We start from the raw sequence: 27948 nt of genomic DNA, 5'->3' as shown, positions 1-27948 counted from the left end.
ATATATATATATATATATATATATATATATATATATAGTGCATTTTTAAAATGTCTCAATGTTTTCGCCTTTGGCTGCTCTAACAGCAGCTAGAAAGACTTAAATTTCTATCAGCATTTCATTTAGTTTCTCTGACTAAAAAATAACCTAAAGTTTTTTTCTTTTGTTAATGTCAGCAGCTGATTAAATAATCCTCCACGCTGTCGGTTTCTGTTCAGAATTTGTTGTCTGGATCAATACGTGATTTGTTCCGCAGGAAGTTGTTGGTTAGAAACCAGAAACTCAGCAGGAATGTGAAGTTTTCGTTCATTTCTGTTTCCTTTAGCAACAGAAATGTAAAATGTTTGGCAAAGCGGAACTAATGGCGAGCAGACGTCTCCGGCCGGAACGTGACTGCGTGACATCCGGCGGAAGTAGCCTGTTTAGCAGCGTTAGCTTCGGCTGTGTCGGCGCATCTCAGCTGAATATTTGATAACAAGAAAAATGTTTTCAGATCTGCGCCTGAGAAAGTTTAGAAGTGATGGTCATGTTTCAAAACTGGGATTTACTGGGATAAAAAACAGGAAACGTATCCAAGTCCAGCGCGAGCAGGAGCGCGAGCATCACGGCAGACCTCCGGACCTCAGCTGGAAACACACCGCAGGTATGAAACACCTGTGATGGTGACGGTCACGAGACAGAAACAACAGGTAAAATGAAGTTTATATAATACCAGAAAATAACAGGAGTCCCAGAAAACGAGTTTTCCTGTTAAGTCTAAAGAAACAAGTTCATCACGATCAGCCGGGAAACTGGAAGGAATAAAAGTCAAGACTGTTTTTATTCTCACCACCAAACAGATTTTATCCAGAGTAATAAGCAGCCCTCTGCTGTCATTGCTGAATCAGACTATATTTGACTTCATCTGGAGAAGAGACGCAGGGTTACTGAGGGAAGCCATGAAGGCAGAGCCGATCAGATGGTATCGATTTTTCTATTAGCAGACGCTTTTCTCCAGTCTGGGAGGAAACCTGGCAGAGCAGCGTTAACAGAGCAGCGTTGGGTCATTTCACACCTGGATCTATCCAGCAGGTAGACACCCTGACGCCACAAACTCGGCTTTCTCTCAGCTGCAGCCTCAGGTCACGTGAGTTTTCTTTGCTGCCTTGTTTATATGGACACCGCAGGTTGGATGTAAACGAAGCGGGACGCTCCAAAGAGCCACATTCACAGGTGCAGAGCACATTCTGAGCTTCTGCCACAGCATGTTCGCTTGGCGTGTAGCTTCTGTCGCTGCCTGCTGATCATCAGGCAGGTAGACGTCTGGGAAGGTGGACCGCCTGTCTCTCTGCTTCACCTGTCTTCAGTCAGCTCCACAGGCCACATTCTGAGGAGCTGCTGGAGACCAGCACTGCATGGCCACCAATGACCCAGTCACCTGCGTACACAAGGTGACTGATTAGTGAGTCACCGACCCTACAACCTGTATCACCTGCATTTAAACTGAGGAGCTTAAAGATATAAAAAAATCTTTAGATTTTATGTTGGAGGACTTGCAAACATGTCAAAACAGCCGACAACAATCCTGGATTTGGTGAAACAGCTGCTGCAGGAGAAAAGAAGATTGCAGCTCTGGAAGATCGAATAGCTGATTTGGAACAATATTCAAGGATGGAAGACATCATTACCGGCCTGGATATTAAGCCCCGGACGTACGCCGAGTCTCCCCGCTGGTACTACCAACTCCACCGGACATGGAATCGACTGAACTGCAAGTAATTTCATTCTTGGGAAGTAAAGGGATCCCTGTGGACAGCAAAGACATGCAGACATGGCACCTCTCCCTCAGAAAATAGTAAACCAAAAGTTATAATTATGAGACTTGTGAGCAGAAAACAAATGCTCTGGTGATGAAACAGGGAAAGAAAAAAGGGACCAACATCTACATGAATGACCATCTAACCAAAAAATGCTGACATAGCAAAACAAGCAAAACAGGAAACGTTCCACGTTTAAGTGGTTTTATTAAGCTGAGCGGCACCAGAAGAAGCCAGAGTGTTAAAGACCTGAGCCAACTGGACAAATACCAGCGAGAATAGAAACAGTAAATTCATTTAAAAATAAAAAAACAAAACAAACAAATAATATCAGTGACCAATAATATGACCATTTGCCAGGATTTGTCATACTTAAAGTAAAATCCAGCCTAAAGTAATTATAGAAGAATAATTACAAATGATTCAGTTTGTCCTTTCAAGCAAAGTTTATTAAACCCAAACTGGGAAACAAATGAAAATAACGTGAACTCGGCTTAAAATAAATTTCTGTCTGTGTTTAAAACTCATTTTGATTTGCATTGTCCTGTCGAAGTAAAACAATCCTGGTCCATGGCTGGCTAAAGGCCCAGTTAATGCCTGAAAAGAGAAAAACGTACTTATGAAAAATTTATTAGAAACAAATCGGTTGAATCTGAAAGTAAATATAAAAAATATAAAAATAAAAGAACTACGCAAAAAAGACATTTATAGAACCTCGCTGGAAAACAGCCAGAATAACACGAAGGGTTTTGGACGGTGCTGAACAAAATAATTAGAAATAAATCAGATTATTTCATCCATAACAACAACAAAATAGTCAGTAAGCAAGATGTGGTCAATGAGTTCAATAATCAGTTTGTAAATGTTGGACCGAACTTGCTGCTAGTTTTTCCACCCAAGAACAAACCGCTGTCCCCCGAAACATCCCGTTACACTCGTTCTTCCCAAGAACAAACCGCTGTCCCCCGAAACATCCCGTTACACTCGTTCTTCCCAAGAACAAACCGCTGTCTCCCGAAACATCCCGTTACACTCGTTCTTCCCAAGAACAAACCGCTGTCCCCCGAAACATCCCGTTACACTCGTTCTTCCCAAGAACAAACCGCTGTCCCCCGAAACATCCCGTTACACTCGTTCTTCCCAAGAACAAACCGCTGTCCCCCGAAACATCCCGTTACACTCGTTCTTCCCAAGAACAAACCGCTGTCCCCCGAAACATCCCGTTACACTCGTTCTTCCCAAGAACAAACCGCTGTCCCCCGAAACATCCCGTTACACTCGTTCTTCCCAAGAACAAACCGCTGTCCCCCGAAACATCCCGTTACACTCGTTCTTCCCAAGAACAAACCGCTGTCCCCCGAAACATCCCGTTACACTCGTTCTTCCCAAGAACAAACCGCTGTCCCCCGAAACATCCCGTTACACTCGTTCTTCCCAAGAACAAACCGCTGTCTCCCGAAACATCCCGTTACACTCGTTCTTCCCAAGAACAAACCGCTGTCTCCCGAAACATCCCGTTACACTCGTTCTTCCCAAGAACAAACCGCTGTCCCCCGAAACATCCCGTTACACTCGTTCTTCCCAAGAACAAACCGCTGTCCCCCGAAACATCCCGTTACACTCGTTCTTCCCAAGAACAAACCGCTGTCCCCCGAAACATCCCGTTACACTCGTTCTTCCCAAGAACAAACCGCTGTCTCCCGAAACATCCCGTTACACTCGTTCTTCCCAAGAACAAACCGCTGTCCCCCGAAACATCCCGTTACACTCGTTCTTCCCAAGAACAAACCGCTGTCCCCCGAAACATCCCGTTACACTCGTTCTTCCCAAGAACAAACCGCTGTCCCCCAAAACATCCCGTTACACTCGTTCTTCCCAAGAACAAACCGCTGTCCCCCGAAACATCCCGTTACACTCGTTCTTCCCAAGAACAACTCGCTGTCCCCCGAAACATCCCGTTACACTCGTTCTTCCCAAGAACAAACCGCTGTCCCCCGAAACATCCCGTTACACTCGTTCTTCCCAAGAACAAACCGCTGTCCCCCGAAACATCCCGTTACACTCGTTCTTCCCAAGAACAAACCGCTGTCTCCCGAAACATCCCGTTACACTCGTTCTTCCCACGAACAAACCGCTGTCCCCCGAAACATCCCGTTACACTCGTTCTTCCCAAGAACAAACCGCTGTCCCCCGAAACATCCCGTTACACTCGTTCTTCCCAAGAACAAACCGCTGTCCCCCGAAACATCCCGTTACACTCGTTCTTCCCAAGAACAAACCGCTGTTCCCCGAAACATCCCGTTACACTCGTTCTTCCCAAGAACAAACCGCTGTCCCCCGAAACATCCCGTTACACTCGTTCTTCCCAAGAACAAACCGCTGTCTCCCGAAACTTCCCGTTACACTCGTTCTTCCCAAGAACAAACCGCTGTCTCCCGAAACATCCCGTTACACTCGTTCTTCCCAAGAACAAACCGCTGTCCCCCGAAACATCCCGTTACACTCGTTCTTCCCAAGAACAAACCGCTGTCCCCCGAAACATCCCGTTACACTCGTTCTTCCCAAGAACAAACCGCTGTCTCCCGAAACATCCCGTTACACTCGTTCTTCCCAAGAACAAACCGCTGTCCCCCGAAACATCCCGTTACACTCGTTCTTCCCAAGAACAAACCGCTGTCCCCCGAAACATCCCGTTACACTCGTTCTTCCCAAGAACAAACCGCTGTCCCCCGAAACATCCCGTTACACTCGTTCTTCCCAAGAACAAACCGCTGTCTCCCGAAACATCCCGTTACACTCGTTCTTCCCAAGAACAAACCGCTGTCCCCCGAAACATCCCGTTACACTCGTTCTTCCCAAGAACAAACCGCTGTCCCCCGAAACATCCCGTTACACTCGTTCTTCCCAAGAACAAACCGCTGTCCCCCCAAACTTCCCGTTACACTCGTTCTTCCCAAGAACAAACCGCTGTCTCCCCAAACTTCCCGTTACACTCGTTCTTCCCAAGAACAAACCGCTGTCTCCCGAAACATCCCGTTACACTCGTTCTTCCCAAGAACAAACCGCTGTCCCCCGAAACATCCCGTTACACTCGTTCTTCCCAAGAACAAACCGCTGTCCCCCGAAACATCCCGTTACACTCGTTCTTCCCAAGAACAAACCGCTGTCTCCCGAAACATCCCGTTACACTCGTTCTTCCCAAGAACAAACCGCTGTCCCCCGAAACATCCCGTTACACTCGTTCTTCCCAAGAACAAACCGCTGTCCCCCGAAACATCCCGTTACACTCGTTCTTCCCAAGAACAAACCGCTGTCCCCCGAAACATCCCGTTACACTCGTTCTTCCCAAGAACAAACCGCTGTCCCCCGAAACATCCCGTTACACTCGTTCTTCCCAAGAACAAACCGCTGTCTCCCGAAACATCCCGTTACACTCGTTCTTCCCAAGAACAAACCGCTGTCTCCCGAAACATCCCGTTACACTCGTTCTTCCCAAGAACAAACCGCTGTCCCCCGAAACATCCCGTTACACTCGTTCTTCCTCAGCCCGGAAGAGGAAAACGAGATAAGACCATTTCAAAGCAAAGAATCTGTAACAGTCTAGATATGAATTTAATTAAAAGCATAATACATGAAATTATACAACATCTCCCCTTTTCACCAGCAGAGTTTCCAGCCAGAAACAAACAAACATCGGTGTGTGTCGCCTCAGTACGGACGCTTAAACAGTTATTTTAATATTATTATATATTCCTGTACAGTGCTTAACATCTAACAATGAGCTCATACAGGTGAGTACAAATCAGCATTAAAACGCAGCTGCGGCGTCCCGCAGGGTCCGTGTTGGGACCAGTTCTGTTTCTACTATAAATGATTTATATTTCAAATAAACTTCAGATGGTACTTTTTACAGACGGTGGTTCTGGGAAGGATGTACAGCTGTTACTGGCCGAGATGACGATGGAAATGAACCAATTTAAAAAATGTTTGATAAGAAGTTAAATAAATAAAAATTGTCATTAAAAAAAACAAAATTAATGGTATTTGGTAACCGAAGCGGTGACGTACAGATTAAAATGGAAATCCAAAATCAAACTATTGAATGTGTATATAAACACAGTTTTCTTGGAGTTATTCACAAACTAAACTGGAATCCTCAAATTACCAGTTATAAAAGTAAAATTTCCATAATGGGCAGATCCAGGTAAATATTGAATTACGAAACTCTACATATTGTCTACTCTTCTTCTGCCACATATCTGCAGCTGTATTGAAGTTTGGGGCCAATACTTATAAGACAAAACTAAATAAACTTGAAATTCTCCAACAAAAGGCTCTTTGAATAAACACAATGCTGTAGGGACCCACGAAGCCACTGCTGCTTATATCCCGAGTACTAAAGATCGAAGCTTTAGCGAAATACAAATAATATATAAAGCCAAGTACAATCTCTTACCTCTAAATATACAAAAAAGGTTTAGTAATAAAGATTTGAAGTATAACTTGAGAGGAGACATGAATTTAAAAAACAGTGCGTGTGAACCAGCTTAAAGTTGATCTTTGGAACGAGCTGGATGAACAGGTACAGGCTTGTACCACACTGTTAAAAAGTCATATAAGTACAAAATATTACAGCAAGATGCACCTAAAGATGATTAATTATAAAGTATTTTCCTCACAAACGATTTTAACTGTTTGTAGTCGAAAGATTTTGCATGAGTGCCGACGCCTGTAAATAGAGCCGATGTAGGAGGGGGTGAGATTAAATAAGTCTCCTTTTCGAGCTACACTAATACTTCTGTATGTACATCTGACTGAGTATTTCCTTTGTTTTGTTTTCTCTACCCATTGCGGGTATTATAGATATATAATATTGTACCATATAATTATTATTTTTTTTCTTTTTCTTTTCTCTTTTTATGTACAATATATTTATTTTCAATGTACAATATATTGTTTTACAATTCCTGCGGCTCGAAATAAAGAAAGAAATCAAATCATTTAGAGTCAAAGACAAGCCATCCATATATATATAAGAAAGAAAAGGAGATTCCACCCGGGCGAACACCAGTGGACACATGGAAAGGAATCGGGAGTCACACTCCCCCGTCTCACTCTACTGAGAGTAGACCAAGATTCTAATTAAAAGCCCAGGGACTCTACTTTTAGTCAGTTTTAAAAATCATTTTTCATGGTTAACATGATCAAAGAAGCATGTGAACATTGTGGAGTTTTTCCCATTAATTATCTAAAATTTCCTTTAAAGCAAACTAAATAAATCGGTGCCCTGCTTTCACCTAAAACCCGACAGGACTTTCCTCTCCGGTCAGTTCGGTAGATCTCCATCCCGACTCTGGACGTACCACCGGCCAGGGCTGCAGTTCAGAGCTCAGCTTCCCAGCTTTACCTTTGATGACACAGCCAGGCAACGCTCCACGAAGGAAAACCAGCTCCTCGCCACCAGAGGGCGCCGAACACGTTCATGTTCAGCTGTGACGTCGTCCAGACCACAGGCCTTCTCTCCTAACGTCACTACAGCGTCACAGATCAGCAGAAGTGACGTCATTAACCAGCATTATCCACCAGAGAGGACTTTTTACAGTTTCCCAGCTCGTAGTTTTGTTTCAGCCATAACTGGAATTCCATCAGAACCTCTCGCTCCATCTAAACTAGATTATAACGAATTAAGTTTTATTTCCCAGAAGTCAGTCTTTTTTTTCTTTTACAGCTTCCTCGACAGTGAATCTGACCACAAAGTATTTTTGCTTCTTTCAATATAGCAACACACACAAACACACACACACACACACACACACACACACACGTGTGTACCTTCTAACAGTATTCTGTGTTTGTTTCTATGATCACGTTACTAATATTTTTCTTTCACCACCTTCTCCCTTTTCCTCCAGACCTCCAGCAGCAAGATGTCTATAAGGAGGGGGAAGACCAGGAGGAACCAGAACCCCTGAACCAGGAGGAACCAGAACCCCTTGACCAGGAAGAACCAGAACCCCTGAACCAGGAGGAACCAGAACCCCTTGACCAGGAAGAACCAGAACCCCTGAACCAGGAGGAACCAGAACCCCTTGACCAGGAAGAACCAGAACCCCTGAACCAGGAGGAACCAGAACCCCTGGACCAGGAAAAACCAGAACCCCTGCAGATGAAAGAGGAGCAGATGGACCTCTTCATCTGTCCAGAATCAGGAGGTCCCCTCGAACTGAAACAGGAGGATGAGACTTCTGTGGCAACTTTTAATCAAAAGGAAAGTGGTCCCAGTGAACCAGAACCAGAACGAGACCCGGTTCTCTCTCCAGATTCAGCTGCAGTTGAAAGCCAGGATCAGGAAGGAGGGAAGCTTGTGGACTCAGGACCAGCCAACGGCGCTGTGGAGGGCGGCCGCATGTCAGAGAGTCGGCGCAGCGCTGGCAGCGGGGAAAAGTCTAGAAGGTGTGATGTTTGTGAAAAGACCTTCAGGTATGAGTCGCAGCTGAAGAGCCACTACCGAATCCACACAGGTGAGAAGCCGTACGCCTGCATGGCGTGCGGGAGAAGCTTTACCCACAGCAGCTACCTGTCTGTGCACACGAGGACGCACACGGACGAGAGGCGCTTTTCCTGCCAAACCTGCGGGAAAAGCTTTAGACGCAACTATTCTCTGCTCTGCCACACGAGGACGCACACGGGCGAGAAGCCGTACTCCTGCACGACATGTGGGAGGGGCTTCTGCTACAGCAGCCACCTGACCGTCCACATGAGAACCCACAGCGGGGAGAGGCCGTATCCGTGTGAAATATGCGGCCAGGGCTTCATCGACTGCGGCCATTTGATCGCCCACATGAGAACTCACACCGACGAAAGGCAGTATTTCTGTGAAACATGTGGTAAGAGCTTCAGACGACATTATTCTCTGGTGTGCCACACGAGGACCCACACCGGTGAGACGCCGTATTCATGTGAAACGTGTGGGAGGAGCTTCAGGTACAGTAGTCAGCTGGTCGTCCACCGGAGGACGCACACAGGTGAGAAGCAGCGTCTGTGCAGCATGTGTGGAAAAACCTTCCAGGACCAGGCGGCATTGGGCCGCGACGGGAACCTGCGTGAGCTTTGTGGGACGTGTTTCAGTGAAAGTGGATGTCTGAAACTGCACCCAGGCTTCCAGCAGTATTCCTGTGAGGTGTGTGGGAAAGAGTGCCTCCAGAGGGGGGATTTGGTCCGGCACATGAGGACTCACACCGGTGAGACGCCGTTTTCATGTCCAGCATGCGGGAAGTGTTTCGGCCAGCGCGGACATTTACTGGTCCACACGAGGACGCATTCCGGTCCAACCTCCGCGGGGAAGAAGTGATCCACGCAAGAACACCTCAGCTCAGACTTTCTGGTGGAAATCCGCTCAAATCTGTGACATCATCAAGCTGCAGCGTGATGTGGTCCAGCATCCAGCCTGGACATCCAGCCTGACATCAGACCTGATGCTGGACCCAATCGGTACCGACTCTCATTTGTGCTGCTGCTGGTTTCAGTGTTGATGCTTTAATCGGGTGATGCTGATTGGACGAGAAAAGGCCGGTGAAGTCTTTCACCTGCAGACCTGATCCGATGGGTTTCTCCCGCCATGTCCAGCCTCTGTTGGCGGGGAAAGGTAAACAGGAAACAGCTGGTCCGTTGGTGTGCTCCAGATGATGAAGATGACACTTCATGTTGTTTCTAGATGGTTTTCAGGGTCTGAGATACAGTCCAGCAGTTTATGTTTGAAGCTCCGGAACGTTTGGTTGAGGAGAACTTTCAATAAAAAGCTTTCAGATGCTGATCAATGATTGTTACGGAGCCTAAAATGATCCGTCGGTTGGTCCAAAAGAGGCAAATTTACTCACCAAGCTAATGAGGTTGTCATCTTCCAGCCCTTTTCCTCTCCCGGCGTTCCCAGTTTCCTCTCGGCCACAGAAACACTGTCAGTACTTCAGATTAAATACTTTTCAGAAGCTGTTTAGAGTATTCGGGTAACCACGTCAGATGTCTTGGATCAGCTATAAAAAGCATCCGAGTATAAGGTGAGTGGAGAAGTTCGTCCCGGTTGAAGAGAATGTAGCTCCGGAGAGATCCGGCTATTCCTGGCAGATCCTTCTTTTCCAGGCTTGTTTAACCCTGGATGTTCCAGAAAATTCTGCTTGAATAGACAAGCTCATCTTTTATTTCATTTGGACAAACAAATGTTTTATTAGACAAATATTTAGATAAATAAACAGATTTAAAACCATATTTTTGTACATGAGGACGTGACTTTTTCTCCAGTAATGAGCAGTATGTCATTTATTATTTATTCTAGTTAAATTTCACATAAACTGGCCTAAAAAGTAAAAAAGGGATTCAGAAAAGTCTTTATCAGCGTTTCTATTCTGTATTTAACAATTCATTTTGTCTTAAAACCAAACTCATGAAGAACTGCTGATTCATGCACACATACGTGGCTCAGGGGGCAGAGCGGTCATCTTGTAGCTTGAGGGTTGCCGGTTCGATCCTCGGCCGAGTCGAGTTCATGTCTTTGGTGGGTCGTGTTAGCGCCTAGCTTGACAGCTTCCACCGTCAGTGTGTGAATGTGTGTGTGATGTAAAGCGCTCTGGGTGTCATTCCAGGTATAGTACACATAATAAGAAATCCTCTTCTACCGATTCATACGTTGTGTTTATTTATCGTTATTGTTCAAGCTTGGTTAGAAAAATATTCAGAGCAGTTTGTTTCCTTTGATAAAAAAACGAAAAAGAGAATGACACGTCCTTTACGGAGGGATCCAAGATGGCTGAACCAGGACGTCTGGAGGGAAAATAAAAGCTCGACTGTCTGCAGAGAAGCTGGAATCCAGTTTGCTGAAATGCTGCCAGAAAGAAGACGACTTGGCGAGCTGGGAAACGAGCCTTCTTCCAGGAGCACAGGGCTTCGTTGGCGAGAGTTACAGCGAAAACGCCTTTCACGGCGGGGAACGGCGTTTTGATGGCGGGGAAACGGCGTTTTGATGGCGGGAAAACGGCGTTTTGATGGCGGGGAAGCGGCGTTTTGATGGCGGGAAGCGCCGTTTTGATGGCGGGGAAACGGCGTTTTGATGGTGGGGAAACGGCGTTTTGATGGCGGGAAAACGGTGTTTTCACGGCGGGAAACGGTGTTTTGATGGCGGGGAAGCGGCGTTTTGATGGTGGGGAAACGGCGTTTTCACGGCGGGAAACAGTGTTTTGATGGTGGGGAAACGGCGTTTTGATGGCGGGGAAGCGGCGTTTTCACTGCAGGGAACGGCGTTTTGATGGCGGGAAACGGTGTTTTCACAGCGGGAAACGGCGTTTTGATGGCGGGGAAACGGCGTTTTCACTGCAGGGAACGGCGTTTTGATGGCGGGAAACGGTGTTTTCACAGCGGGAAACGGCGTTTTGATGGCGGGGAAACGGCGTTTTGATGGCGGGGAAGCGGCGTTTTGATGGCGGGAAACGGCGTTTTGATGGCGGGAAAACGGTGTTTTCACGGCGGGAAACGGTGTTTTGATGGCGGGGAAGCGGCGTTTTGATGGTGGGGAAACGGCGTTTTCACGGCGGGAAACGGTGTTTTGATGGCAGGGAAACGGCGTTTTCACTGCAGGGAACGGCGTTTTGATGGCGGGAAACGGTGTTTTCACAGCGGGAAACGGCGTTTTGATGGCGGGGAAACGGCGTTTTGATGGCGGGAAAACGGCGTTTTCACAGCGGGAAACGGCGTTTTGATGGCGGGGAAACGGCGTTTTGATGGCGGGAAAACGGTGTTTTCACAGCGGGAAACGGCGTTTTGATGGCGGGGAAACGGCGTTTTGATGGCGGGAAGCGGCGTTTTGATGGCGGGGAAGCGGCGTTTTGATGGCGGGAAACGGCGTTTTGATGGCGGGGAAACGGCGTTTTGATGGTGGGGAAACGGCGTTTTGATGGCGGGGAAGCGGCGTTTTCACTGCAGGGAACGGCGTTTTGATGGCGGGAAACGGTGTTTTCACAGCGGGAAACGGCGTTTTGATGGCGGGGAAACGGCGTTTTCACTGCAGGGAACGGCGTTTTGATGGCGGGAAACGGTGTTTTCACAGCGGGAAACGGTGTTTTCACAGCGGGAAACGGCGTTTTGATGGCGGGGAAACGGCGTTTTGATGGCGGGAAAACGGTGTTTTCACAGCGGGAAACGGCGTTTTGATGGCGGGGAAACGACGTTTTGATGGCGGGAAGCGGCGTTTTGATGGCGGGGAAGCGGCGTTTTGATGGCGGGAAACGGTGTTTTCACAGCGGGAAACGGCGTTTTGATGGCGGGGAAACGGCGTTTTGATGGCGGGAAAACGGCGTTTTCACAGCGGGAAACGGCGTTTTGATGGCGGGGAAACGGCGTTTTGATGGCGGGAAAACGGTGTTTTCACAGCGGGAAACGGCGTTTTGATGGCGGGGAAACGGCGTTTTGATGGCGGGAAGCGGCGTTTTGATGGCGGGGAAGCGGCGTTTTGATGGCGGGAAACGGCGTTTTGATGGCGGTGAAACGGCGTTTTGATGGTGGGGAAACGGCGTTTTGATGGCGGGAAACGGTGTTTTCACAGCGGGAAACAGCGTTTTGATGGCGGGGAAACGGCGTTTTCACTGCAGGGAACGGCGTTTTGATGGCGGGAAACGGTGTTTTCACAGCGGGAAACGGCGTTTTGATGGCGGGGAAACGGCGTTTTGATGGCGGGAAAACGGTGTTTTCACAGCGGGAAACGGCGTTTTGATGGCGGGGAAACGGCGTTTTGATGGCGGGAAGCGGCGTTTTGATGGCGGGAAACGGTGTTTTCACAGCGGGAAACGGCGTTTTGATGGCGGGGAAACGGCGTTTTGATGGCGGGAAAACGGCGTTTTCACAGCGGGAAACGGCGTTTTGATGGCGGGGAAACGGCGTTTTGATGGCGGGAAAACGGTGTTTTCACAGCGGGAAACGGCGTTTTGATGGCGGGGAAACGGCGTTTTGATGGCGGGAAGCGGCGTTTTGATGGCGGGGAAGCGGCGTTTTGATGGCGGGAAACGGCGTTTTGATGGCGGTGAAACGGCGTTTTGATGGTGGGGAAACGGCGTTTTGATGGCGGGGAAGCGGCGTTTTCACTGCAGGGAACGGCGTTTTGATGGCGGGAAACGGTGTTTTCACAGCGGGAAACGGCGTTTTGATGGCGGGGAAACGGCGTTTTCACTGCAGGGAACGGCGTTTTGATGGCGGGAAACGGTGTTTTCACAGCGGGAAACGGCGTTTTGATGGCGGGGAAACGGCGTTTTGATGGCGGGAAAACGGTGTTTTCACAGCGGGAAACGGCGTTTTGATGGCGGGGAAACGGCGTTTTGATGGCGGGAAGCGGCGTTTTGATGGCGGGGAAGCGGCGTTTTGATGGCGGGAAACGGTGTTTTCACAGCGGGAAACGGCGTTTTGATGGCGGGGAAACGGCGTTTTGATGGCGGGAAAACGGCGTTTTCACAGCGGGAAACGGCGTTTTGATGGCGGGGAAACGGCGTTTTGATGGCGGGAAAACGGTATTTTCACAGCGGGAAACGGCGTTTTGATGGCGGGGAAACGGCGTTTTGATGGCGGGAAGCGGCGTTTTGATGGCGGGGAAACGGCGTTTTGATGGCGGGAAACGGCGTTTTGATGGCGGTGAAACGGCGTTTTGATGGTGGGGAAACGGCGTTTTGATGGCGGGGAAGCGGCGTTTTCACTGCAGGGAACGGCGTTTTGATGGCGGGAAACGGCGTTTTGATGGCGGTGAAACGGCGTTTTGATGGCGGGGAAACGGCGTTTTGATGGCGGTGAAACGGCGTTTTGATGGCGGGGAAATGGCGTTTTGATGGCGGGAAACGGCGTTTTGATGGCGGGAAAACGGTGTTTTCACGGCGGGAAACGGCGTTTTGATGGCGGGGAAACGGCGTTTTGATGGCGGGAAAACGGTGTTTTCACAGCGGGAAACGGCGTTTTGATGGCGGGGAAACGGCGTTTTGATGGCGGGAAGCGGCGTTTTGATGGCGGGAAACGGTGTTTTGATGGCAGGGAAACGGCGTTTTCACTGCAGGGAACGGCGTTTTGATGGCGGGAAACGGTGTTTTGATGGCGGGAAACGGCGTTTTGATGGCGGGGAAGCGGCGTTTTGATGGCGGGAAACGGCGTTTTGATGGCGGGAAACGGCGTTTTGATGGCGGGAAAACGGTGTTTTCACGGCGGGAAACGGTGTTTTGATGGCGGGGAAGCGGCGTTTTGATGGTGGGGAAACGGCGTTTTCACGGCGGGAAACGGTGTTTTGATGGCAGGGAAACGGCGTTTTCACTGCAGGGAACGGCGTTTTGATGGCGGGGAAACGGCGTTTTCACTGCAGGGAACGGCGTTTTGATGGCGGGAAACGGTGTTTTCACAGCGGGAAACGGCGTTTTGATGGCGGGGAAACGGCGTTTTGATGGCGGGAAAACGGTGTTTTCACAGCGGGAAACGGCGTTTTGATGGCGGGGAAACGGCGTTTTGATGGCGGGAAGCGGCGTTTTGATGGCGGGAAAACGGTGTTTTCACGGCGGGAAACGGTGTTTTGATGGCGGGGAAACGGCGTTTTGATGGCGGGAAAACGGTGTTTTCACGGCGGGAAACGGTGTTTTGATGGCGGGGAAGCGGCGTTTTGATGGTGGGGAAACGGCGTTTTCACGGCGGGAAACAGTGTTTTGATGGTGGGGAAACGGCGTTTTGATGGCGGGGAAGCGGCGTTTTCACTGCAGGGAACGGCGTTTTGATGGCGGGAAACGGTGTTTTCACAGCGGGAAACGGCGTTTTGATGGCGGGGAAACGGCGTTTTCACTGCAGGGAACGGCGTTTTGATGGCGGGAAACGGTGTTTTCACAGCGGGAAACGGCGTTTTGATGGCGGGGAAACGGTGTTTTGATGGCGGGAAACGGCGTTTTGATGGCGGGGAAGCGGCGTTTTGATGGCGGGAAACGGCGTTTTGATGGCGGGAAACGGCGTTTTGATGGCGGGAAAACGGTGTTTTCACGGCGGGAAACGGTGTTTTGATGGCGGGGAAGCGGCGTTTTGATGGTGGGGAAACGGCGTTTTCACGGCGGGAAACGGTGTTTTGATGGCAGGGAAACGGCGTTTTCACTGCAGGGAACGGCGTTTTGATGGCGGAAAACGGTGTTTTCACAGCGGGAAACGGCGTTTTGATGGCGGGGAAACGGCGTTTTGATGGCGGGAAAACGGCGTTTTCACAGCGGGAAACGGCGTTTTGATGGCGGGGAAACGGCGTTTTGATGGCGGGAAAACGGTGTTTTCACAGCGGGAAACGGCGTTTTGATGGCGGGGAAACGGCGTTTTGATGGCGGGAAGCGGCGTTTTGATGGCGGGGAAGCGGCGTTTTGATGGCGGGGAACGGCGTTTTGATGGCGGTGAAACGGCGTTTTGATGGTGGGGAAACGGCGTTTTGATGGCGGGGAAGCGGCGTTTTCACTGCAGGGAACGGCGTTTTGATGGCGGGGAAGCGGCGTTTTGATGGTGGGGAAACGGCGTTTTCACGGCGGGAAACAGTGTTTTGATGGTGGGGAAACGGCGTTTTGATGGCGGGGAAGCGGCGTTTTCACTGCAGGGAACGGCGTTTTGATGGCGGGAAACGGTGTTTTCACAGCGGGAAACGGCGTTTTGATGGCGGGGAAACGGCGTTTTCACTGCAGGGAACGGCGTTTTGATGGCGGGAAACGGTGTTTTCACAGCGGGAAACGGCGTTTTGATGGCGGGGAAACGGTGTTTTGATGGCGGGAAACGGCGTTTTGATGGCGGGAAACGGCGTTTTGATGGCGGGGAAACGGCGTTTTGATGGCGGGAAAACGGTGTTTTCACGGCGGGAAACGGTGTTTTGATGGCGGGGAAGCGGCGTTTTGATGGTGGGGAAACGGCGTTTTCACGGCGGGAAACGGTGTTTTGATGGCCGGGAAACGGCGTTTTCACTGCAGGGAACGGCGTTTTGATGGCGGGAAACGGTGTTTTCACAGCGGGAAACGGCGTTTTGATGGCGGGGAAACGGCGTTTTGATGGCGGGAAAACGGCGTTTTCACAGCGGGAAACGGCGTTTTGATGGCGGGGAAACGGCGTTTTGATGGCGGGAAAACGGTGTTTTCACAGCGGGAAACGGCGTTTTGATGGCGGGGAAACGGCGTTTTGATGGCGGGAAGCGGCGTTTTGATGGCGGGGAAGCGGCGTTTTGATGGCGGTGAAACGGCGTTTTGATGGTGGGGAAACGGCGTTTTGATGGCGGGGAAGCGGCGTTTTCACTGCAGGGAACGGCGTTTTGATGGCGGGAAACGGTGTTTTCACAGCGGGAAACGGCGTTTTGATGGCGGGGAAACGGCGTTTTCACTGCAGGGAACGGCGTTTTGATGGCGGGAAACGGTGTTTTCACAGCGGGAAACGGCGTTTTGATGGCGGGGAAACGGCGTTTTGATGGCGGGAAAACGGTGTTTTCACAGCGGGAAACGGCGTTTTGATGGCGGGGAAACGGCGTTTTGATGGCGGGAAGCGGCGTTTTGATGGCGGGGAAGCGGCGTTTTGATGGCGGGAAACGGTGTTTTCACAGCGGGAAACGGCGTTTTGATGGCGGGGAAACGGCGTTTTGATGGCGGGAAAACGGCGTTTTCACAGCGGGAAACGGCGTTTTGATGGCGGGGAAACGGCGTTTTGATGGCGGGGAAACGGCGTTTTGATGGCGGTGAAACGGCGTTTTGATGGCGGGGAAACGGCGTTTTGATGGCGGGAAACGGCGTTTTGATGGCGGGAAAACGGTGTTTTCACGGCGGGAAACGGCGTTTTGATGGCGGGGAAACGGCGTTTTGATGGCGGGAAAACGGTGTTTTCACAGCGGGAAACGGCGTTTTGATGGCGGGGAAACGGCGTTTTGATGGCGGGAAGCGGCGTTTTGATGGCGGGAAACGGTGTTTTGATGGCAGGGAAACGGCGTTTTCACTGCAGGGAACGGCGTTTTGATGGCGGGAAACGGTGTTTTGATGGCGGGAAACGGCGTTTTGATTGCGGGAAAACGGTGTTTTCACGGCGGGAAACGGTGTTTTGATGGCGGGGAAGCGGCGTTTTGATGGTGGGGAAACGGCGTTTTCACGGCGGGAAACGGTGTTTTGATGGCAGGGAAACGGCGTTTTCACTGCAGGGAACGGCGTTTTGATGGCGGGAAACGGTGTTTTCACAGCGGGAAACGGCGTTTTGATGGCGGGGAAACGGCGTTTTGATGGCGGGAAAACGGCGTTTTCACAGCGGGAAACGGCGTTTTGATGGCGGGGAAACGGCGTTTTGATGGCGGGAAAACGGTGTTTTCACAGCGGGAAACGGCGTTTTGATGGCGGGGAAACGGCGTTTTGATGGCGGGAAGCGGCGTTTTGATGGCGGGGAAACGGCGTTTTGATGGCGGGAAACGGCGTTTTGATGGCGGTGAAACGGCGTTTTGATGGTGGGGAAACGGCGTTTTGATGGCGGGGAAGCGGCGTTTTCACTGCAGGGAACGGCGTTTTGATGGCGGGGAAGCGGCGTTTTGATGGTGGGGAAACGGCGTTTTCACGGCGGGAAACAGTGTTTTGATGGTGGGGAAACGGCGTTTTGATGGCGGGGAAGCGGCGTTTTCACTGCAGGGAACGGCGTTTTGATGGCGGGAAACGGTGTTTTCACAGCGGGAAACGGCGTTTTGATGGCGGGGAAACGGAGTTTTCACTGCAGGGAACGGCGTTTTGATGGCGGGAAACGGTGTTTTCACAGCGGGAAACGGCGTTTTGATGGCGGGGAAACGGTGTTTTGATGGCGGGAAACGGCGTTTTGATGGCGGGAAACGGCGTTTTGATGGCGGGAAACGGCGTTTTGATGGCGGGAAAACGGTGTTTTCACGGCGGGAAACGGTGTTTTGATGGCGGGGAAGCGGCGTTTTGATGGTGGGGAAACGGCGTTTTCACGGCGGGAAACGGTGTTTTGATGGCAGGGAAACGGCGTTTTCACTGCAGGGTACGGCGTTTTGATGGCGGGAAACGGTGTTTTCACAGCGGGAAACGGCGTTTTGATGGCGGGGAAACGGCGTTTTGATGGCGGGAAAACGGCGTTTTCACAGCGGGAAACGGCGTTTTGATGGCGGGGAAACGGCGTTTTGATGGCGGGAAAACGGTGTTTTCACAGCGGGAAACGGCGTTTTGATGGCGGGGAAACGGCGTTTTGATGGCGGGAAGCGGCGTTTTGATGGCGGGGAAGCGGCGTTTTGATGGCGGGAAACGGCGTTTTGATGGCGGTGAAACGGCGTTTTGATGGTGGGGAAACGGCGTTTTGATGGCGGGGAAGCGGCGTTTTCACTGCAGGGAACGGCGTTTTGATGGCGGGAAACGGTGTTTTCACAGCGGGAAACGGCGTTTTGATGGCGGGGAAACGGCGTTTTCACTGCAGGGAACGGCGTTTTGATGGCGGGAAACGGTGTTTTCACAGCGGGAAACGGCGTTTTGATGGCGGGGAAACGGCGTTTTGATGGCGGGAAAACGGTGTTTTCACAGCGGGAAACGGCGTTTTGATGGCGGGGAAACGGCGTTTTGATGGCGGGAAGCGGCGTTTTGATGGCGGGGAAGCGGCGTTTTGATGGCGGGAAACGGTGTTTTCACAGCGGGAAACGGCGTTTTGATGGCGGGGAAACGGCGTTTTGATGGCGGGAAAACGGCGTTTTCACAGCGGGAAACGGCGTTTTGATGGCGGGGAAACGGCGTTTTGATGGCGGGAAAACGGTGTTTTCACAGCGGGAAACGGCGTTTTGATGGCGGGGAAACGGCGTTTTGATGGCGGGAAGCGGCGTTTTGATGGCGGGGAAGCGGCGTTTTGATGGCGGGAAACGGCGTTTTGATGGCGGTGAAACGGCGTTTTGATGGTGGGGAAACGGCGTTTTGATGGCGGGAAACGGTGTTTTCACAGCGGGAAACGGCGTTTTGATGGCGGGGAAACGGCGTTTTCACTGCAGGGAACGGCGTTTTGATGGCGGGAAACGGTGTTTTCACAGCGGGAAACGGCGTTTTGATGGCGGGGAAACGGCGTTTTGATGGCGGGAAAACGGTGTTTTCACAGCGGGAAACGGCGTTTTGATGGCGGGAAGCGGCGTTTTGATGGCGGGAAACGGTGTTTTCACAGCGGGAAACGGCGTTTTGCTGGCGGGGAAACGGCGTTTTGATGGCGGGAAAACGGCGTTTTCACAGCGGGAAACGGCGTTTTGATGGCGGGGAAACGGCGTTTTGATGGCGGGAAAACGGTGTTTTCACAGCGGGAAACGGCGTTTTGATGGCGGGGAAACGGCGTTTTGATGGCGGGAAGCGGCGTTTTGATGGCGGGGAAGCGGCGTTTTGATGGCGGGAAACGGCGTTTTGATGGCGGTGAAACGGCGTTTTGATGGGGGGGAAACGGCGTTTTGATGGCGGGGAAGCGGCGTTTTCACTGCAGGGAACGGCGTTTTGATGGCGGGAAACGGTGTTTTCACAGCGGGAAACGGCGTTTTGATGGCGGGGAAACGGCGTTTTCACTGCAGGGAACGGCGTTTTGATGGCGGGAAACGGTGTTTTCACAGCGGGAAACGGCGTTTTGATGGCGGGGAAACGGCGTTTTGATGGCGGGAAAACGGTGTTTTCACAGCGGGAAACGGCGTTTTGATGGCGGGGAAACGGCGTTTTGATGGCGGGAAGCGGCGTTTTGATGGCGGGGAAGCGGCGTTTTGATGGCGGGAAACGGTGTTTTCACAGCGGGAAACGGCGTTTTGATGGCGGGGAAACGGCGTTTTGATGGCGGGAAAACGGCGTTTTCACAGCGGGAAACGGCGTTTTGATGGCGGGGAAACGGCGTTTTGATGGCGGGAAAACGGTATTTTCACAGCGGGAAACGGCGTTTTGATGGCGGGGAAACGGCGTTTTGATGGCGGGGAAGCGGCGTTTTGATGGCGGGAAACGGCGTTTTGATGGCGGTGAAACGGCGTGTTGATGGTGGGGAAACGGCGTTTTGATGGCGGGGAAGCGGCGTTTTCACTGCAGGGAACGGCGTTTTGATGGCGGGAAACGGCGTTTTGATGGCGGTGAAACGGCGTTTTGATGGCGGGGAAACGGCGTTTTGATGGCGGTGAAACGGCGTTTTGATGGCGGGGAAACGGCGTTTTGATGGCGGGAAACGGCGTTTTGATGGCGGGAAAACGGTGTTTTCACGGCGGGAAACGGCGTTTTGATGGCGGGAAAACGGTGTTTTCACAGCGGGAAACGGCGTTTTGATGGCGGGGAAACGGCGTTTTGATGGCGGGAAGCGGCGTTTTGATGGCGGAAGAAATATTCACAGAGTTTGAAAAAAACATCGTCCAGTACGAAGAAGAGATCGATCGTCAGCGCAGACTGCTGGATATCACCTGGAAACCACAGGGAAGCTCCCACACAGCAGGTATGAAGCTCTCGGATGGTCTGAATGCCCATGATGGAGGGTCCGGATCAGCTCCTCCAGACTGACCTTCAGGATCAGGTTTTTGCTTAAAATAATTAAGAAAGTATAGTAGGGACAGATGGGAATAATTCAGAATTCCAGATTATCCCAGTCCTTTAATTGTAGGAGAGGTCGATCCTGGAAATGTTTCTAAAAACGTTCAGATTTCATTCTGAAAACAAGTTTAAAGTTGTTTATTTGTCACATGCACGAAGTCGTACATGCATCTGAGGCAGCGCACAGCCATCCACCGTTAGTAAAAACCAACACGGTCATAAACTAAAAAGATAATAAATATAAATCTAATGCGCCACCGTGCAGCGATGTGCTGCTACAGGCTGACTACATGTATACAGAATATTTCCAGTGTGGATGGAGCAGATATGAAGCTTGTTAAAGGGAGGAAATGACGGTGTTTCCAGCAGAACGTCGGACGCTGGCCAGGGCCGCTACAGGGTCGAGTTCCCAGCTCCTCCAGCCGGAGGGAAGAAGCTCCTCCTGAGTCTCTCTGGGTTCACCTTCATGAGCCTTAGACGGCGGCCAGAGCGCCGCCTCTCCACCACACCGTTGTTAGGATGGAGAGGGTCTCCATGATCCTGTTCCTCTGGCTGCTGGTCTCCTCATGAAGATGGAAGGGGGGGAGGGTGGTACCATGGTACGCTCTGCTGACCTCAGCACCCTCTGCAGGGCCCACTGGTCCCAACCAGTCCTGGTCCTGAACCACTGGGTGGTGTTATCAGAACTCTCTCCACCACTCCAGTGTAGAAGATCCTCAGAGAGACTCTGAACTTCCTCAGGTGTCACTGCCCTATCTTCTTCCCCTGGCTGTCTATGTGCAGAGTCCAGGATGGATCCTCAGAAAACACAGGACTCTGGACCCACCATCCTCCACCCTAAAACACACATGGAGAAGTTTGTCACTGCAATATGAAGCTAATGTTAGCATCTACATTAGCAATGAGCTCAGAGCCACAGCAGCATGAACGTTAGCTTGTTGTTATAAAGTTAACTCCACCGGACTGGCTCTACTCGATGTGTCAGAAGAAGAACGAGACGTTTGCTGAACAGTTTCCATAAACTTTTACTTTGCCACAGTGACGTTAAACTGGACCCCAGACTCACTAAAAATACCATGATGACGTTAAACTGGGACCAGATCCGCTGTAAACAACAAGGTTTTACTGGGTCTGCAAATACTGGAACTGAATTATTTAAAATACACCGGCTTTTATTTCTATCTGAAAACTTCTGATTTCTATCTGAAAATTCTACTTTTCAGACTTCTTGTACCTGGTCTTTTAACTATTGTTGTCTTAACTGTGTTTGTTGGTGACAGAAATGGTTTTACTGAGCTGGTAGCTGAGATTCTGGACTTTCTGTGGATACCACACATGTTTATAGTTACATCTACAGACCTGACGCTACACCTGGAAACCAGATGTTAACCCTTAACTCCCAGTAGCGGAGGCTGCAGGTGCAGAGGTGAAGCTAAACAGTCAAGCTAAGAATGAAAGTTTAGAGAATTTATATCCAGAAATCTGGATAATGAAGCAGTGAAGCTGCATGGATGGAAGTTATTGTGCATGTTGTGAATATTTCTCTCTCCTCACCATCTAGAAGCTGTGAGATTCTCATCCTGCTTTCTGTCTGTTCACCTGATGCTGATATTCATCACATATTGTTCCTTCTGTGTTTAGAAGGAAGCAGCTTCACAGCTTTAAATTCATCCTGCTGACTTTTTACCTTTTAGTTAGTAAATCCTGAACATTTCATCCTTCTTTCTCATAAATATGTGGTTTTATAAATATATATGAAGAAAGTCCAGGTTGGACTCTGCCAAGGCTGCCTTTTGTCACTGATTCTGTTCATAATCTTTATGGACAGAATTTCTAGGTGCAGCCGAAGTGTTGAGGGGATCCGGTTCGGTGGCCTCAGGATTGGGTCTCTGCTTCGATTAATTTGATTAATCGCAATTAAAAATTTTAAAAGTTGCTCAACGATTAAACAAACTTTTCATATATAAGTAGCGCAAAGTGCTTTACATAATAAAATGCAGACCAAGCCAAAGTTGTGTTTTCTCACACTGATTTCACTGCTGAGGTGGTTGCAGAGTCCTCACATGCAGCATCCCAGGCTGCCATGGAGTCCTTTTTAAAACCTGTTTATTAGAAGATCTGTTGTTTTAAAATGAATTTGGGATTATTTTATTGTGTGAAATAAGACATAAGGAGATAGTTAGATCCAGGTGGACACTTCTTTTGGGCATTTTTGTAAAATGTGAGGAAATGGTTGAAGCTTTGTTAAAGTACTTTTTACATCTGATAAGACCCCGGTATTCATTAGCAATAAGCCTTCCACACACATTAGATCTAATGATGTGTTCTGTAATAATGGACATCACATTTATCCCTTTTTCTTGTCCCATTATCCTTTCAGAACTTCCACAACCACAGGGCTACAAGGAGGAGGATCTTCGTTTGGACCACCAGTCATGTGACCAAGAGGAACCAGGACTTCCACAGGTCAAAGAGGAACAGGAGGAATTTCCCATCAGTCAGAAGCTGGAGCAGACGGTGCTGCAGCAGGAGAAGGATGTATTTGCGGTGACTGTTACTGCAGAGGAAACGGACCACGGCGAACCAGACGATGAGCAGCAGGATGGAAACAGTCGCGGAAATCCTGAGCATAACCCAGCACAAAATGCAGACGTCTGTCCTGATTATCATACCTACAGTCGGGAAAAGCCGATCAAATTTGACGCTTTTGCAAAATCCTTCAGTGATGCAGTGATGATGAGGAGTTCGAACGACGCAGGTTTCAAGCCCCACGCTTGCAGAACGTGTGGGAAGAAGTTTTATTTGATGTCATTAATGAAATGTCACGAAAGAACTCACACAGGGGAAAAGCCTTATTCCTGCAAAACCTGTGGGAGGAGTTTTAATCGTAGAAGTAATTTTTTGTGCCACATGAGGATCCATACGGGTGTAAAGCCGCATGCTTGCAAAACATGTGGGAGAAGATTTTATGTTATTTCCCAGAAAAAGTATCATGAACGAGTCCACACGGGGGAAAAGCCGTATTCCTGCAAAACATGCGGGAAGCGTTTCACTCACAGGCATGGTCTGAACGTCCACACGAGAACGCACACAGGTGAGAAACCATACACCTGTACGACATGCGGGAAAAGCTTTGCTCACTTATCAGTACTGAAGAGGCACACGACGGTTCATTCTGGCGAGAAGGCGTACTCCTGTGATACCTGTGGGAAAGGATTCCCTGACTTAACGGCACTGAAGCGACATTCAACCATTCACACAGGTGAGAAACAGTATGTGTGCAAAACCTGTGGGAAGAGTTTCAAGCAAAGTGGCCATTTGTTGTGTCACATGAGAATTCACACCGGTGAGAAGCCATATATTTGTAGAACATGCGGAAAAGGCTTCACCGGCCTGTCGGCACTGAAAAAGCACTCACCAGTCCACACAGGCGAGAAGGCCTTCTCCTGCCAGACCTGTGGGAAGAAGTTTTCCTACTTATCAGCAGTAAAGAGGCATTTAACTATCCACACGGGCGAGAAGCCTTACTCATGCCAGACTTGTGGGAAACATTTCAGGCAAAGCTGGGATTTGTCGTGCCACATGAGGATTCACACGGGGGAGAAGCCGTACTCCTGTCAGACATGTGGCAAAAAATATAGCAACTCATCATGTTTGAGAAAGCACATGGCGAGCCACAAAGGCCAGGTGGGGGGTTCATGTGAGACAACAGCGGGAAATTAGTCGCATCACGTGAAGAAGTCGTGAAAAAGAAAATGATCTTAGAGAAGCAGCTGCTGCCCTTCAGTCGGGGACGGGGATCAGGTCATTTCCAGATTTATCTTGGGCAGAATTAAGAAGATTTTAAAGTCTTAATTCGCTGAATTTCAGTGTCATAAATAGAATTAATGGTGGCTTTGTTAAATCTGAATATTTTGCTTTACCTTGAATTCTGTTGGCTTGTTTTTGTGATTAAATGTTGATTTAGTTGTTTATAAGTGTTCCCTCAGATCTCCACCCCATCGGTGATATAAGGACAAATAGGCGAGCAGCAGAGCAGCAGAAAGTTTTTAGATGTTTTAGTTGTAATGTATGTAGTACAGTACAGAATGTAGTTTGTCTTAATCTTGACATGGATTCAGGGAGAAATCAATCATTTCAAACCATTTTTGGGATTTTTCCAGTTCTTTCTCCACAGCTCTTAAGAGTTGTTCCAGATTTTCTCCTCCACCGAACACAGTTGTGTCGTCAGCAGATAGTATGTATTTTACACATTTGAGTACGTAACGCATGGATTCGTGTAGAAAACGAATGGACCGAGTACAGAACCTTGAGGGACGCCTCACGTGACCCCTGAGAGTGGTGAGTCAGTAATATTTCTATGAACGTAGTGATTCTGGTTCTTGAAAACTTGCTGACCAGTTGGGACCAGTCCCTCTCATACTTGATATTTTCCTGGTTTTCTTTGCACATCGGTAGCTGCATGGTTTTTCTTTTATTATCGGATTTTTTCCACCAAGCTGAGCACAGTTAATGTGTTTTCCCTAAAACTGTGCAGCTGTCACATATATTATTTCACTATTTTTACAAACTGGAACAATAATGGAAGCAAAGATTGAATATTTGAATATGTTTGTTATCCTTTATGCGCATGTTAAAGCCGTGTACATCTAAAGTTTTCTCTTTTTTACTTCATGTACTGTATTGTTTGTCTTGAATAAACGTGGTTTGACTGTTTTTACTGATTTTGCTTATTGACTTTATCTCCATTTTCTTAGCTGAACTTGGTCCTTTGCATATTTACTACAAGTTTCTTGTTCTGTCATTTAATATTTTGCAGTGTAGAGGAGTTCCAGTATGTCGGGGTCTTATTCGGGAGTGAGGGAATGATGGAGGGAGATGGACAGGCGGATCGGTGCGGCGTCTGCAGTGATGCGGACTCTGCATCGGTCTGTCATGGTGAAGAAGGAGCTGAGCTGAAGGAGAAGCTCTGAATTTACCGGTCGATCTCCGTTCCTACCCTCACCTATGGTCACGAGATTACAAATAAACAAGTTTCCTCCTCAGGGTGTCTGGACCCCTCCCTCTGAGATATGGTGAGAATCAGGAGGTCAGAGTAGACCTGCGGTTCCTCCACACCCATAGGAACCAGATGAGGCGGCTTGGACACCTCTGGTGAGGTTTTCCAGACACGTCCCACCAGAAGCTAAACCATGCTGGTATTTATCATGAACTGGCTTGAATTGATTTGTTTGCAAATTTCCCAGAGGGATGAATTTGCTGCATCGAAAGATCAAAACGGAGAAATTTTCTAATTTCGATAAAAAAGGTTTAATCTTTTTTATGGAGTATTGTGAGTCTGTGTCAGGGGATCACACACCTCATCCTCCGTGGAAACGTCTGTTCAGGGGTCCTGGAGAGGAGGATCTGTTGGATAGTAGAAGTGGCTGGAGAGAAAAGCAGGATTTATTTTAGCGCAGCGTTTGCATCACCAGCTTAGGCGCTCCGCGGAGCCCCGACACGCACATCTGATCAAATTAGTCCTTCGTTTTCTTCCACAAGCTAATAAAGACACGGAACCATACTGGACGCCATTGTTGTTTTAAACCAGAAAATACCACCGAACTGAAGTGAACCATCAAAACAACTCAAACCTGGCAAGTTTACCGGCCGACACCACCCCTGCTGCCACCTTTAGGTTAGGAGGAGAAACTGCAACATGACACCAAAAAGATGTGAACCTCCTACACTCGAGTGTTCGAGCAAACGCACCAGCATCAGCTACGCTGTGACCGACGCTGGGAATTTAGTCTTTTGTTTTATGTATAAAATAAACATGTACAGATACATCTCAGATTGGTAGCAGTTTATTTAGTGTTAAATAATATTTATTTCTAGTTCCCGGGTGTTCCAGCTGCGTGGGCGGGGCTCCAGCTGGGTGGGCGGTGCAGAGGGACACCATCACGCTATTAACCAGGTGGACAAGGAGTTGCAGGAAATAAAGACGTGTGGACAGAAATTAGGACAAGAATAAAAACATTTTGTAAGAATTAATAAAGGAAATCCTCCTCTTGTGTGTTTCGTTAGCGTAGCATCACTTCTGGACCTCCAGCCTCCAGTCTGGTCCCGCTCTGCTGGACTGAAGGACCAAAGCTACTTTCCACACTGGCTGCTACATGCTGGCAGCAGACTGGCTCCTTATTTATCTGGATGGTTTTATAACATGAAGTTTTGTTTCACAACGACAGAACATGTTTTAGTGGTTGAGCTTCTTATTAATATGATAAAGGTAATAGTGGATTGTGTGTAAATATCTCACATTTCACATCATTTCTTGGTTTTATTCTGAACCGTTGGTGTCACCGTTTCCTGTTTCTCTAGATTTTGTGCTTACGCCCGAGTCAGAGTTGCTGTGGAGGAAGGAACATTTTCCCGTCAAGTTTGGTTTTTGTAAATCCCAAAAGTTGCCTATATTTGGCGTACGCTGGTTTTTGTCCCTACGCTGGTTTTTGTCCCTACGCTGGTTTTTGTCCCTACGCTGGTTTTTGTCCCTACGCCGGTTTTTGTCCCTACGCTGGTTTTTGTCCCTACGCTGGTTTTTGTCCCTACGCTGGTTTTTGTTCCTACGTTGGTTTTTGTCCCTACGCTGGTTTTTGTCCCTACGCTGGTTTTTGTCCCTACCCCGGTTTTTGTCCCTATGCCGGTTTTTGTCCCTATGCTGGTTTTTGTCCCTACGCTGGTTTTTGTTTCTACGCCGGTTTTTGTCCCTACGCTGGTTTTTGTCCCTACGCTGGTTTTTGTTCCTACGTTGGTTTTTGTCCCTACGCTGGTTTTTGTCCCTACGCTGGTTTTTGTTCCTACGTTGGTTTTTGTCCCTACGCTGGTTTTTGTCCCTATGCTGGTTTTTGTTCCTACGCTGGTTTTTGTCCCTACGCCGGTTTTTGTTCCTACACTGGTTTTTGTCCCTACGCTGGTTTTTGTCCCTACGCTGGTTTTTGTTCCTACGTTGGTTTTTGTTCCTATGCCAGCTTTAGAAATGAGGCCCCTGGTTGCTGCCCCAGGATCTGGGTATTGCCCGGCAGCAGGAGGGGTGTAGGAGTCTAAAGGGGGAGGTGCTGGGGTGTGTTTAGGGGATGAGACTCAAACTGCGGTCCAGAGTTTCCTGGTGCCAAGTGCACGTGAACACTTTTATGCCTGAACAAGGTGTTCGTTATGGACAATCCACGATGAGCACAGAAGTCCAACAACAAAACACCACTCCGATTTAGATTGGGGGCCATTCCCCCAATCATACCCCTCCAGGTCTCACAATTATTGCCCACATGAGTGCTAAAGCTATCTCCCCCCAGCACAACTAATCCTGCAGACTCCTTCAGACTCCTGCGGACTCCTGCAGACTTCTGCAGACTCCTGCAAACTCCTTCAGACTCCTTTGGACTCCTGCAGACTCCTTCGGACTCCTGCAGACTCCTTTGGTTTCCTACAACTCAGCGTCTGAACATGTGCTTGCGGTTGGGACTTTCTGTCTCTCTGTGTGACTTACATGTTTTTCCTGTTAAATTTCTCTTGGACTGTGTTGTTGTCGTCTGCAAGTCTGCTCACATGTCTGA

The 27948-nt window shown here is 49.2% G+C and overlaps 1 protein-coding gene across 1 annotated transcript; it reads left to right on the top strand.

Moving 5' to 3' along the window:
- The first annotated feature begins 156 nt into the window (after window positions 1-156).
- On the top strand, window positions 157-25075 carry LOC121645020 (zinc finger and SCAN domain-containing protein 2-like). Its single transcript, XM_041993292.1, has 4 exons — window positions 157-643; window positions 7709-9143; window positions 20158-20264; window positions 22740-25075. The coding sequence occupies exons 1-4, from the start codon at window positions 484-486 to the stop codon at window positions 24080-24082; spliced, it is 3045 nt and encodes a 1014-aa protein (XP_041849226.1). The 5' UTR covers window positions 157-483; the 3' UTR covers window positions 24083-25075.
- Window positions 25076-27948: the final 2873 nt, after the last annotated feature.

This window comes from Melanotaenia boesemani, chromosome 8 (assembly GCF_017639745.1).
Source record: "Melanotaenia boesemani isolate fMelBoe1 chromosome 8, fMelBoe1.pri, whole genome shotgun sequence".
NCBI lineage: Eukaryota > Metazoa > Chordata > Actinopteri > Atheriniformes > Melanotaeniidae > Melanotaenia > Melanotaenia boesemani.
This window is presented reverse-complemented; position numbering and strand designations above follow the sequence as displayed.

Bases quoted from the DNA above. Each gene is read 5' to 3' on its own strand.
- LOC121645020 (XM_041993292.1), top strand. From the start codon at position 484: ATGTTTTCAGATCTGCGCCTGAGAAAGTTTAGAAGTGATGGTCATGTT. The intron at 644-7,708 runs GTATGAAACACC...CTTTTCCTCCAG, and splicing joins CAGCTGGAAACACACCGCAG to ACCTCCAGCAGCAAGATGTC. The intron at 20,265-22,739 runs GTATGAAGCTCT...TTATCCTTTCAG, and splicing joins GGGAAGCTCCCACACAGCAG to AACTTCCACAACCACAGGGC.